Source organism: Microcaecilia unicolor, chromosome 8, assembly GCF_901765095.1.
Source record: "Microcaecilia unicolor chromosome 8, aMicUni1.1, whole genome shotgun sequence".
NCBI lineage: Eukaryota > Metazoa > Chordata > Amphibia > Gymnophiona > Siphonopidae > Microcaecilia > Microcaecilia unicolor.
In genome coordinates this window covers 13,133,675-13,146,409 of record NC_044038.1, presented here as the reverse complement: position 1 = coordinate 13,146,409, position 12,735 = coordinate 13,133,675, and the positions used below count along the sequence as shown (strand labels likewise).

At 41.9% G+C, this 12,735-nt stretch overlaps 1 protein-coding gene across 2 annotated transcripts in view; it reads left to right on the top strand.

The window, feature by feature from the left end:
* Window positions 1–1,175: 1,175 nt before the first annotated feature.
* WIPI2 (WD repeat domain, phosphoinositide interacting 2) overlaps window positions 1,176–12,735 on the top strand; it is a 56,725-nt gene continuing 45,165 nt past the window's right edge. The window contains exons 1-2 of one of the 2 annotated variants that reach the window (XM_030211856.1): window positions 1,176–1,413; window positions 9,521–9,603. In XM_030211856.1, the coding sequence (XP_030067716.1) occupies window positions 1,340–1,413; window positions 9,521–9,603 (157 nt within the window). In that variant the 5' untranslated portion in view covers window positions 1,176–1,339. The remainder of the gene's footprint in view (window positions 1,414–9,520; window positions 9,604–12,735) is intronic. The other variant, XM_030211857.1, reaches the window with a different exon arrangement.

The window sequence follows — 12,735 nt, the reverse complement described above, 5'->3', positions numbered from 1 at the left end:
AAATGGTGGTGGTTGGGGTGGGGATGTTAATATAAAATAGAGGAAAAATTCCCCAACTAGATGTGAATTAAGATTCATTCTACAAGATCCCATCCTATAGAACTTGAAGCCTGAAGGAGCAAGAGGTACCAAAATAGTTATTATAAGAAGGTTTTCATCACCTTTATTGAAATGAAATATATTTAATGCAGGATAACTACCCACAATCCAGATTCACGTGTGACCAAAACAAAGAAACAATAATTCCTCACAGCCTCAAAAAAAATCCTCAGAGACTTCCCCAAGATTTAATGTATTTTTCAAGACAAAGTATGCAAGGATAACTGAGAAAACAGGTATCGAGATTGTACATACACTAAAACCTTTGAATATTGTATTGAGTCAGGATCTAACCTTGCATGAAGAATTGTTTTGTAAACAGTCAATGATTCTTAAGCGCCAAACAACATAAATCACCCATCCCTGGGCAAAACGAAGTTGCTCAATATTGTGGGTGCTGGCAAGTGTGGGTTGATTGATGTTAATTTTATTTTCATAAATGTAGGGGGACAAAAAACCCAACAACAACAAACAGGCATGCTGTTAGAAGTATTACTCTGCTAAGATTTACCTGTTTTTCTCTACACTTTGCTTTGTAATCCTTTTATTATGTAAGCCGCCCGCATTGAACCTGCTATGAGTGGGAAAGTGCGGAGTACAAATGTAGTAAATAAATGTTATTTCCCTGCAAACCATCATCTACAGTAAATTTCCAAATTCAATTTTCAGACTAAGCAGTCAGTCACTCAGTCCACGTGGATATATTGAAATAAAGGTCAACAAATTGTAGGTTATTTGTTGACTGGTGGCGTTTAAGAAACTCCCAGAGAAGAACTTTAAAAGCAATGAAATACTAGGAACAAACTCGTGGGCTACGAGTCATTTCTGTTTTATTAGCCAGAGCTCATTCATCATTCTGTACAAAGGGCCTGAGCAAGTGAGCATGCGCAACGCCCCTCTCTCAAAGGCGCACGTTTCCGCCATCTCTATCGCCGGGTCACGTTCTCCCGCACGCATGCGCGTTTCCCCCTACCCTCCTCCACTCATCCAACCTCCTGGCAGGAGCCTGACCTCCCTCCTGTCAGGGCAACCGCGGCGTGTGGGCTACTGAGCATGCCCGAGCGTGACGTTGGCGACGTCAGGAGGAGGAGGGAGCGCGCAGGCGCAGTGAGGCGCTGCCGAGGCTCCGGCGAGCGCGAGCGTAAACAAGCGGTGTGTGGTGGTGGTGGAAGGGATGAAGAGGCCGAGCGGAGGCCGGTGGAGCAGTCGCTGAGGGCAGCCCGGAGACGCCGCTCCAGCCATGAACCTGGCGAGTCAGAGCGGGGAGGCTGGCTTCAGCCAGCTGCTGTTCGCCAACTTCAATCAGGACAACACGTAAGGGGGGGGGGAGGGGCTGTGGGGCCCACTCTGATCTCAACGCTCACACAGCTAATTGATTTCCAGCATGTGCTGTTATTTTTGGTGGGGGGTCGTTGTCTTGTTATTATTATTATTTATTGCATTTCTATCCCACATTTCCCCACCTTTGCAGGCTCAATGTGGCTTTCAATACATCATGAGTAATGGAAATATATTAGAAAATATAGGTAATTGGTGGAGAACAGAACAGTAGAATCAATAAATATCATTTCCCCATAGTTATTAAATGCAGCACGTGCTGGCGACCACATGCTCTGCCCCAATTTGACTGCCCCTATCGGACCGACCGTTCACTTGTCTATTAGATTGTAAGCTCTTTGAGCAGGGACCGTCCCTCTTTGTTAAATTGTACAGCGCTGCGTAACCCTAGTAGCGCTCTAGAAATGTTAAGTAGTAGTAGTTCCCACCCCCCCTTATTCTTAAATATCAACATTAATTGTAACATTATTATTAACATTTGTATAGCGCTACCAGACGCATGCAGCGGCGCTGAACACCTGACACAGAGAGACAGTCCCTGCTCGATAGAGCTTACAATCTAAAAAATACAGACAGACAAGACAGTTAAGGGCGAGGGAAGTACTGGGTGAGAAGGAACAAGGATAGGGGAATTGAGTAGAGGCTAGGAGCCAAAAGCAGTGGTGAAAAGGTGGGTTTTCAGCATAGATTTGAAAACAGAGATGGAACTAGACTTACAGGCGCAGGAAGTCTATTCCAGGCATAAGGTGCCGCGAGGGAAAAGGGACGAAGCCTGGAATTAGCAGTGGAGGAGAAGGGGGACGACAAGAGAGATTTGTCCAGCGAGCGGAGATTACGGGGAGGAATGTAGGGAGAGAGGAGAGGTAATGGGGGGCTGCAGAATGGATGCATTTAAAGGTCAGTAAGAGAAGTTTGAACTGTACGCGGAAGCGGACAGGGAGCCAGTGAAGTGAATGAGGAGTGGGCTAGTGTGGGTAAAACGATTTTGGCGGAAAATAAGTCGTGCCGCAGAATTTTGGACAGACTGGAGAGGAGAGAGATGGCTGAGCGGAAGACCAGTGAGAAGCAAATTGCAATAATCCAAGCGAGAGGTGACAAGGGTTTGGATAAGGGTTCTGGTAGCATATTCAGACAGGAAGGGGCGAATTTTGTAATGTTGTAGACAAAAAAGCGACAGGTTTTGGCCGTCTGCTCTCCCTTTTACAAAAGAAAAATAAGCAGCGTGAGGAAGTGTTTCTCTCCCACCCCCTCCCCCTTTCTTTGTACCACTATCCCAGAGACTGTTTGAGAGGGTCCTGGGTGACACTTCCGTTACACCTGAGCTGTACAGGTCACCAGGCTATCAGTTTGTACGGTGATATGGAAAGATGGAGCATGGGGGAGGGGCAACAGATGCCATTAGGTACAGGGGTAGGCAACTCCGGTCCCCGAGAGCCGCAAGCAGGTCAGGTTTTCAGGATATCCACAGTGAATATGCAGGAAATAGATTTGCAAGCACTGCCTCCATGGTATGCAAATCTATCTCCTGCATATTCATTGTGGATATCCTGAAAACCTGACCTTCCTGCGGCTCTCGAGGACCGGAGTTGCCTACCCCTGCATTAGGAGAAAAGGCTACTGGGCTGTGGAGCTGCTGGCAAGTTACCCAGTTTCAGCAGGGACACGATGTGACAAGCCTGGTTTTGGAACTTTCCATTCCAAAGCAGTCTGGTATTTGTAGTCCCTGATTCTGCCCAATAAAATTGGTGGACAGGTCTCACAGTGCATTAGAGATGGGATTGTCAGAAATCCAGGACAGGTTTAAAGTGTCCCTACTGGAACTGAATGAGTTGTCAGCATTAAGGCTTGGGTAGGGATGGTGAACACACTAGTGTGCTTTTGGGAGTGAAATTAGGTGCATTATTACAGTGATTGGAGACAGATTAGATTGTTTTTTTCCTGTTTGAGCCTCAAAAGTTGTTGGTCTACTAATAGATATTTTGGAGTTCTTTTGCTTTCTTTCTTGTGGTCTGATATCCCCTGTCCTCCTTAGTGGAGGCAATGAAAGGGCAACTAGACACTTGACAAATTTTTGGAAATTTTTTAAAACACATTTTAAAAAATTGCTCAATCAGTTTTTGAAAGCTATTTTTTTTTTCTTTAATGATTTGGGCACTGTACTCCCCCCCCCCCCCCCCCCAAGCAGTGTTATCCTTGATTAGCATTCATTTGCTTTTGCATATGAAGGAACTAGACACCTGTTTGAGGGCATTCTCTGGTACACAAACAAGACAGTGATGGGTCCTGTTGGACGGGGAGGGAGAGGGAAGAATTATCTTCAAGGCCCCTCACACTTTACAGTTCTCCTGGTCTTTAGTTATGATTCTGCTCTCTCCCATGAGGTGGTGTTGCTATAAATGAGTCCACTCCATACCGTGTCAGGTACTAGGGTTAACACTAGGCTTAGAGACATATTTTCAAAGCACTTTGGGAGGCTAAGTGCTTTGAAAATATGCCTCTTAGTAACATCCAGGTCACATATGTTTCAAAAAATGTTAAGTATTTTATATGTTGAATTCAGCGTGTTGATGGAAACACTTGGAAAACAACTGTCAGTGTGTCTTTTTTTTTTTTTCCTCTTTAGCTATCTCAGTATTTTGAGTAGTAGACATTAGGAATTTGACTTTATCCTCGGAGGTTCTTGAGCCTTCTGTTTAGGCTTTTTGCAGAAGATGAGGCTGCTGTTGTAGGATTTAGTATAGAGATTGTGCACTACCAGTTTCAGTTTGTGCAGCTCAATATAAAAGAAGAAGATAAATAACCTTTGTTTAAAAATGTGACTGCCCAAACGTGCACAGCATAAAATTATGCTGTGCATTTTTGAAGAAGCAATAAAGCATAGTTAATATTATGCCTTGTGAGATTTCTGTATACTGAAGATGAAATGGTTAGCCCTGAGTTTGGAGTCTGAAAGCACTACACATGGAGGCTCATTTTCAAAGCACTTAGCCTCCCAAAGTTCCATAGAAACCTATGGAACTTAGCCTCCCAAAGTGCTTTGAAAATATGCCTCATGGTGCTTTCTGATTCTGCAAGGTTTAGAGCATTGAAATATGTAGTGTAGTGTTGACTGATAAAGCTGAGGGTCAGGAGAAATCAAGCCATATAACTTTATAATGAGTACTGTGGAGGGTAGGGGTAAGCATTCTTTTTATAGCAGCATTGCATGTATAGGTTTTTCTGACCATACTTTATATGGATTACCTTATCTTTGAAGCATATGGGACCAGATTTTATATATGCCATCTAAAAGAATTGGTGCTGAAGAAAAACATGCTTAGGCATATTCTGTAAACCACGCCTAAAGTTAGGCACAGTTTACAGACTATGCCTAAATCCATCCACACTACTAGAATTTAGGTGCAGCCCATTATGCCAGTGAAAGCTGGTGTAAATGCCCACGCCTTAGGCTCGGAACGGGTTATTCTATAACACTTCGTGTACATTTCTGGACCACCCACAACCCACCCATTCTCTTCCCATAGCCATGCCCCCTTTTGGGATCCACGCAGACTATGTTATAGAATACACTTAGGGCCCTGTTTACTAAGCAGCGCTATAGGCGTGTTTTAACGTGCGTTAACCGTGTATGCATGTTAACCATGTACGTGCCTACAATATCCCTATAGGCGCCTACATGGTTAGCGCACGCTCTGAGTGTAGGCGCGCTAAGAACACTAATGCACCTTGGTAAACAGGGCATACTGCCCGGTTATTGCTGGGTTAGCATGGGAGCCCCTACTATCTTCTAAATAGGTGGCAGTAAGGGATCCTCCAGGAAATGGCCGTGAGGCAAGTGGTTCACCTACCACATGGCAATTTCCTTTTTTTTTAAATCTCTTTACCTGCTGTGGTAAAACCAGGTCAGTGCTATCACAGGGCCCCTTTTACTGAGTTTGGAATATTGTATTACAAATTGTTTGCTCTAACAGAATTCATTACAACCTCATTTTTGTTTCTGGTGATTTTAGTCATCTTTTCCCAGAGATGGTCATATATGTCCTAAAAGCCTAGGCAAATACCAGGTTCACACTTACAAGTTTCTTTTAAGGATCCACAGTCTATCAGTCCCTCATTATTTAGGATAAGCTTCCAAAGAGATCAGTGTCTCCAGTGTGCCAGCTGACAGCTCTCACATGAGGCTCTGTCACTGCTAAAACCTGGCATATCATGTCATTTGATGCCTTCCCAGTGCAGTATCACATGTCAGGACTTGAAGGATTGCAGATGCACAAAAGGAAGAGAGATTATTTAAAAAAAACAACAAAAAAAAGAGTTGAGTCTCTTTGTTTGCTAGAAATTTGGACTTTTCCATTGCTGCCCTTAGGGTTTGGAACATGCTACTTGTGTTACCTGGCATGGTACAAAAAATTATTGAAAGTGTATTTTATTTTGTTCTTGGAGCCTTTGATTAGTCTCTCAGAATGTTTTCAAGTTTAGTAATATGATTTACCACTCACGAGCTGTACTTCATGAGCATTTACAATATATAGTTAAAAAGAGAAGGGATTGAAGGTAGAAAGAGGAAAAAGGAGTGAAAATGGATGGATCTACAATTATAGATAGGGTAGGAAGAGGAAGTTAAGAATAGAATAGACAGAACAGCTGTATGTCCTGAGATCCCTCCCAGGTCTTTGGTTGAGAAGAATGCTCAGTCAGGAAAGACATCTCTGAAAAGAAATGTTTGAAGTCCAGATTTAGGGCCCTGTTACTATGCCACACTATAGGCGTGCTATCGTTTTTAGTGCGCGCTAATGCTAGAGACATAGGAATATATGGGAGTCTCTAGTGTTAGTGTGTGCTACTTTTTAGTGTGCACTAAAAACGATAGCACACCTTAGTAAACAGGGCCCTTAAATTTCACATGCGATTGTTCAAAGGGAAGATGTAGTGGAAGAGCATTCTATAGAGATAGACCGAGTACACTAAAAATGTTTGTTTTAACAAAATGGTAACAGATATGGTGGGAAGAAGGGACAGTTAATGTATTCAATTGAAAGGGAGCCCTTTCTTGCTAGAAAAAATTTTTGTTTTATCTGTTGCTTTTATATTTCTTATAATTTATAAGCGGCATTTATGTTGCATGATATAAATAGAAATAAATATCTGCTTAATTGCCTCAATATATCTCTAGGGGGCAGTTTCTCCAAATAGGCTAATTTTGCGCATTTCATAACAGGAATGAACCCTGTTCCTAAGCGAGTCATGGTATGTGCAAAACTAACCGATTCCGAGATCAGCTGTTTCAGAATAAAGGAGCTTGATAGAATCTATCAAATATCATAGAATCATTAGGGAGGAAAGTTATTGTTTCTAGTGAACAATAGACTAAAAATGACAGAGGCGGTGACCTATATTTCAAAACGGTAACTAGTTTTGATTTCCAAATGCGCACACAACTTTCTGGTTGGGGACTGTTAAAAACGTAGCTTAGTTTGTGGGTGTATTTCAAGCCAGAAAGACCTGATATTGCTTTAGGTCAGTGGTTCTCAATCCAACCACTTCATTATGGGGCCCTTTTACTAGGGTGCGGTAGGGCGTGCCAAATTGACCCTACCACTGGGGTACCACAGGCACCCCAGTTCCAAAGTTTTCTACAGCGGGGGGGGGGGGGGGGGGGGGGGGGGTTCCTGGCGGTACTCGATATCGCGGCCACATTGCCACACTACTACTACTACTAACTAGCATTTGTAAAGCGCTACTAGGGTTACGCAGCGCTGTACAATTCAAACATAGAAGGACGGTCCCTGCTCAAAGAGCTTACAATCTAAAAGACAAGTGAACAATGTAAAGACAAGTGAACAATCTAGAGGACGAGTGAACAGTTAATCTGATAGGGTGGATAGATTGGGGCATTCTATCTATCTCGAGCGGTTAGGCACTGAAGGCAGCATTGAAGAGGTGGGTTTTAAGCAGAGATTTGAAGATGGGTAGGGAGGGGGCTTGGCGTAGGGGTTGAGGAAGGTTGTTCCAGGCATAGGGTGAGGCAAGGTAGAATGAGCGGAGCCTGGAGTTGGCAGTGGTGGAGAAGGGTACTGAGAGAAGGGCTTTGTCCTGTGAGCGGAGGTTACGGGCGGGAACATAGGGGGAGATGAGGGTGCCTGATTACCGTAGGAGTAGCGTGTGAGGCCTTACCACCTTTGTGTTGGTAAGCGCTCGGGTCAGTAAATAGTCGTGCATGCGACTATTTACTGTCCCATTTTTTTAAAAAGCCTTTTTCCCACTGTTGTAAAAAAATGGCCAATTTCACATGCTAAAACTAGCGCATACCACATTTAACCACGGTTTCGTAAAAGGGCCTCTGTATGCGTGAGATAGAAGTGCATGCAAATTTAGTTCATGCATTTCATTGTTGATATCCTGAAAACCTGAGTGACTGTGTATGTTATGTTTTTTTCCCATTTGGTGAGATTGTGCTGTTTCCTATCAAATATTGTAGTTTTGTGGGGGTTTTATTTAAATTTTTAATGTAAACTTTGATACAAGTACATAAGTATTGCCAAACTGGGACAGACTGAAGGTTCATCAAGCCCAGCATCCTGTTTCCAGCAGTGACCAATCCAGGTCACAAGTACTTGGCAAGATCCCAAAACAGTGCAATACATTTTATTCTGCTTAGCCTAGAAATAAACAGTGGATTTTGATGAAGTCCATTTTAATAATGGTCTATGAACTTTTCCTTAGGAAGCCATCCAAACCTTTTTAAAACCCCGCTAAGCTAATAGCTTTTACTACATTCCCTGGCAACAAATTCCAGAGCTTAATTACACGTTGAGCGAAGAAAACTTTTCTACGATGCGTTTTAAATTTACTACTTTGTAGCTTCATTTCGTGACTCCTAGTATTTTTGGAAAGAGTAAACAAGCGATTCACATCTACCCTTTACAATCCACTCATTATTTTATGGCCCTCTATCATATCTCCCCTCAGCTGTCTTTTCTCCAAGCTGAAGAGCCCTAGCCGCTTTAGCCTTTCCTCAGAGGGAAGTTGTCCCATCCCCTTTATCATTTTTGTCATCCTTCTGTCTACCTTTTCTAATTCCACCGTATCTTTTTTTGAGATACGGTGACCAGAATTGCATACAGTATTCGCGGTGCGGTTGCACCATGGAGTGATACAAAGGCATTATAATGGCCTCATTTTTGTTTTCCGTTTCTCTCCTAGTAATACCTAACATTCTATTTGCTTTCTGAACCGCCACCGCACACTGAGCAGAGGGTTTCAACGTATCATCAACAATGATGCCTAGATCCCTTTCCTGGTCGGTGACTCCTAACATGGAACTTTGCATTACGTAGCTATAATCTGTGATGAAGTAATGGCAGAATAACATCTCAAGGATTGGATTAGAACCCCTGCGATAGGTTGATGTATAGGGTCATTTTAAAATGTAACATTAATCTTGGAAAGAGAAAATTGATGTCTTTTTTTTCATAGTTTGGGGCTTTCTCCTTGTTCCAGCCGCCCTAAAATCATGGGGATATTTATTTATTTATTGCATTTGTACCCCACATTTTCCCACCTCTTTGCAGGTTCAATGTGGCTTACAATACATCGTGGATAGTGGAAATAAGAAGAGAATAGACATTTGGTGTTACAGAAGGATTTTGGGTTGCATGGTAATGGATACATGATAGTAGTATAACAGAAGGTATTATTAAACATTTCTGGCTATATGTGTGGAGTTTTACACGTGTTGATCTTTGTGGTATATCTTGTCAAAGAGATGGGTCTTCAGTAGTTTGCGGAAGTTGGTCAGTTCATAGATCGCTTAAATGGGCTCTATAAAGAGTTAGCATTAGCAATCATTCCAAGCTCCGCATTACTAGAAATAACTTGTAACTTAAATATTATAGTGTTTCAGCATATACAGTAGGATCTCAGCCTACGTTTTGTTACCTCTGGGTGAAGTTGACTGAACGTGCTGCTTATGGGCAGTATAATATAAAGAAGGCTAGACAGAGGAGGGAGAGTTTTTGTTTGTTTTTTAACATTTACATTATTTTGTTTATATAACTTTTCTTCCTGTTTTTTTTTTTTGCAGGTCACTAGCTGTGGGTAGTAAATCTGGTTACAAGTTCTTCTCCCTTTCTTCTGTAGATAAGCTTGAACAAATCTATGAATGCAGTAAGTGTCATGTTTCTGTTGCTGTTGTGGTATTTCTCTGAAAAGGTACCCCTAGCCAAAAAAATACCTAGCCATTTCCCTTCCATCTCCTAATCCCAGAGACCAGGGCATTACTTGCCTTTGTGCTTCCTGTATTATTTTTTTTTAATCGGTTTCCATTGTATCTCTAATATCTGAACTTTTCCCCCGTAGAGGTTATTGGCATGTACTGTGATCGTGTTTCATAAAGGTACACTTATTGAAAGCAATAACAGAGTCTTGTGGTGTGCTGAATTGATCTTTAAAGCCCTGACAATGCTGTGCAGTATTTTGTTTTCAAATGGACACTGTTTTACCAGTGGTATTCCAGATTTACACCTGATCCAAAGAATGTTTTCAGTTCCACTAGCTTATGCAGAAGGAAGATCATGGATTGGAATACCAAATGTTACTTTTCACATTTTTTCATTTGCTAAAATGTATTTGCTTTCATTGCTTTTGTACTGTGATGTGAATTTTTTTCTTTCATGCAGCTCTTCTTGTTTCCATACATTTACGGCACAGAATATTTTTTTTCCTGTAATATTGACCTTGTTTCAGCAGGTGTGATCTTTTGAGGTTTTTTTTTTTTTGTTACATTTGTACCCCGCGCTTTCCCACTCATGGCAGACTCAGTGCGGCTTACATGGGGCAATGGAGGGTTAAGTGACTTGCCCAGAGTCACAAGGAGCTGCCTATGCCTGAAGTGGGAATCGAACCCAGTTCCTCAGCCCAGGGCCAAAGTCCACCACCCTAACCACTAGGCCACTCCTCCACATGTTGCTCATGTTAACCCAAGCACATGGAAACTTATTCCATTTATGTTCATTTTCAATGTCTTGACAACTATACCACTTTGTGGCACTGCAGCTCTTCTGATGCTGTCTTCCTGTAGTTTGAAGAATCTGATATGATGTGTGGAAATATAAATTTTTTGAATTATCAGTTAGAAGTGCAAAACCATCTTCAGTATTTGAAGCAGCATCTGCTTTCCAGTGGAAAATCTGATGTAGCAAGTGTCATCTTTGGACAGCTTCCCATTTGATATCTGTACATACGGAAATGCCGTTTGCATGCAAGTTATACACCGTACAAAGTCTTTGACTAATATCTCTTTATGAGCGGACTTGGCTGCAGCTGCCATGGAGCACAGCTTGTCAGGGAAAGATAATAATGTGATAACTTGTATAGATGTTTGTTTTCAGACTGAAAATAGCATTAATTAGCAGTACTTGCAATTATGTTATGTGACACTTTTTCCATGAACATTAAGCTACATTGTTCATAAAAGGACTTTTTGTGTTTTGTTTTTTTATTTTAATACAGTAATAACGTCTTTATGCTATTGTTAGGCTTAATGAATATACAGAATATTGTAATTGACCCAGTGATATTAATAAACAAAGTGACTTGATATCTTGATTCAAAGCTTTTGAGACTTAATTTACCATGGACAGCATAGCAAACTCAGATGGGATATTATTAATGTTTTTTGCCCAACACATAGGCCAGTGTCCTTCTGAGTACACCTGAGCAGTTGGGCTGGCTACGTCGTTGGAGAGGGGGCCCTCTCATCATCTAGGACTCTGGGCGCCATCCATTTTAACCAGCACTGGTCCTGGCACGCATGTTGAAATTGTTTTGCCAACATGGCCCCCACTTCAGAAATAGTGAAGATCACAGATACAAGCAGTAGCTTGAAATTCTTTGTCCCCTTAAAATGCATGTACTAGTGAGTGGTGGAATAGTTCATTTGTTAGAACGGCTGAGACCTAGGAAAGCCAGGATTCATATCCTGCAGCTGAAACGGAAGTAAAAGTTTACTTTGATAATGTTACTTACATTCTACTTTCCAAAGAGAAACTTTACTTTCATCTCTAACGACCACCTTTGAAGCATTGGGTTGGAGGCTCTCTGATACAGTCCTGAATGACCTGGGACCTCTGAGGCAGGAAGACTGATCCAGGGACTGAGCGCTTCATGCCTGCGCACCCTACACTAAAACTCCCATCCACTAAGCTACCACTCACACTCTTCTACTCGCTCACTAACCAACCCACTACCCACCTATCAACATTGCTAGGGTGGGTGAGAAAGTGGCTTGGGTATGAGAGGTATGGGGGGGGGCCTAGACTTTGGCTACGCAAGTGTAAGGTTTTTGAATCGGGACCCAGGGTCTTTGGTCCCCAAAATGTGGAATCCCATTTCTGGAGGTTCCCAACTTGAGTATATCAGGTCTTTGTAAGCTGATTTTTTTTTTTCCAATTAAAGTCAATTGGAAGCTAAAATGCTACGTCACCTTTAGCGGTGAAGTACAGATGTAGTAATTTATGCAGGAAGACAAAAACGGCACTAAAATTTAGCAGACATTGCACTGGAAATTGTGTACTGGAGCAAAACCACCCTTTATGTGGGTACTTCAGAGCAGTTTACAGGCTTAGAATATTATATAAGTAAGCAAAGTAGTAATAAAAATAGAGAACAAATATTAAATAACCTGTATTTATATACATCAAGGTAGGATACAAAAATATACATTCAAAACAATAATACACATCAAAAAGTAAACAAAATACATGAAAAATCATAGAGAAGAGCATCAGTACTACCTAGAACTTATTATTTGGATTTTATTCGGATAGTGACTTCCAACTTTGAGTTTCCTTGACTTGCCCCTTTCAACCTCATTTTCTTAATAGGGTTAGTTTATAAGAAAATTACCTGTGATAATGTATTAACTATTGCATTTGAATACGTGAGATATTTTATTTTTATTACATTTGTACCCCGCGCTTTCCCACTGATGGCAGGCTCAATGCGGCTTAGGTACTTATTTGTACCTGGGGCAATGAAGGGTCAAGTGACTTGCCCAGAGTCCCACTAGCAACATTCCATGTAGAAGTCGGCCCTTGCAGATCACCAATGTGGCCGCGCAGACTTCTGCTTCTGTGAGTGTGACGTCCTGCACGTACGTGCAGGACGTCAGACTCACAGAAACAGAAGCCTGCGCAGCCTTCTACATGGAATGTTGCTAGTGGAATAGCAACATTCCATGTAGAATCTCCAATAATAGCAACATTCCATGTAGAATCTCCAATAGTATCTATTTTATTT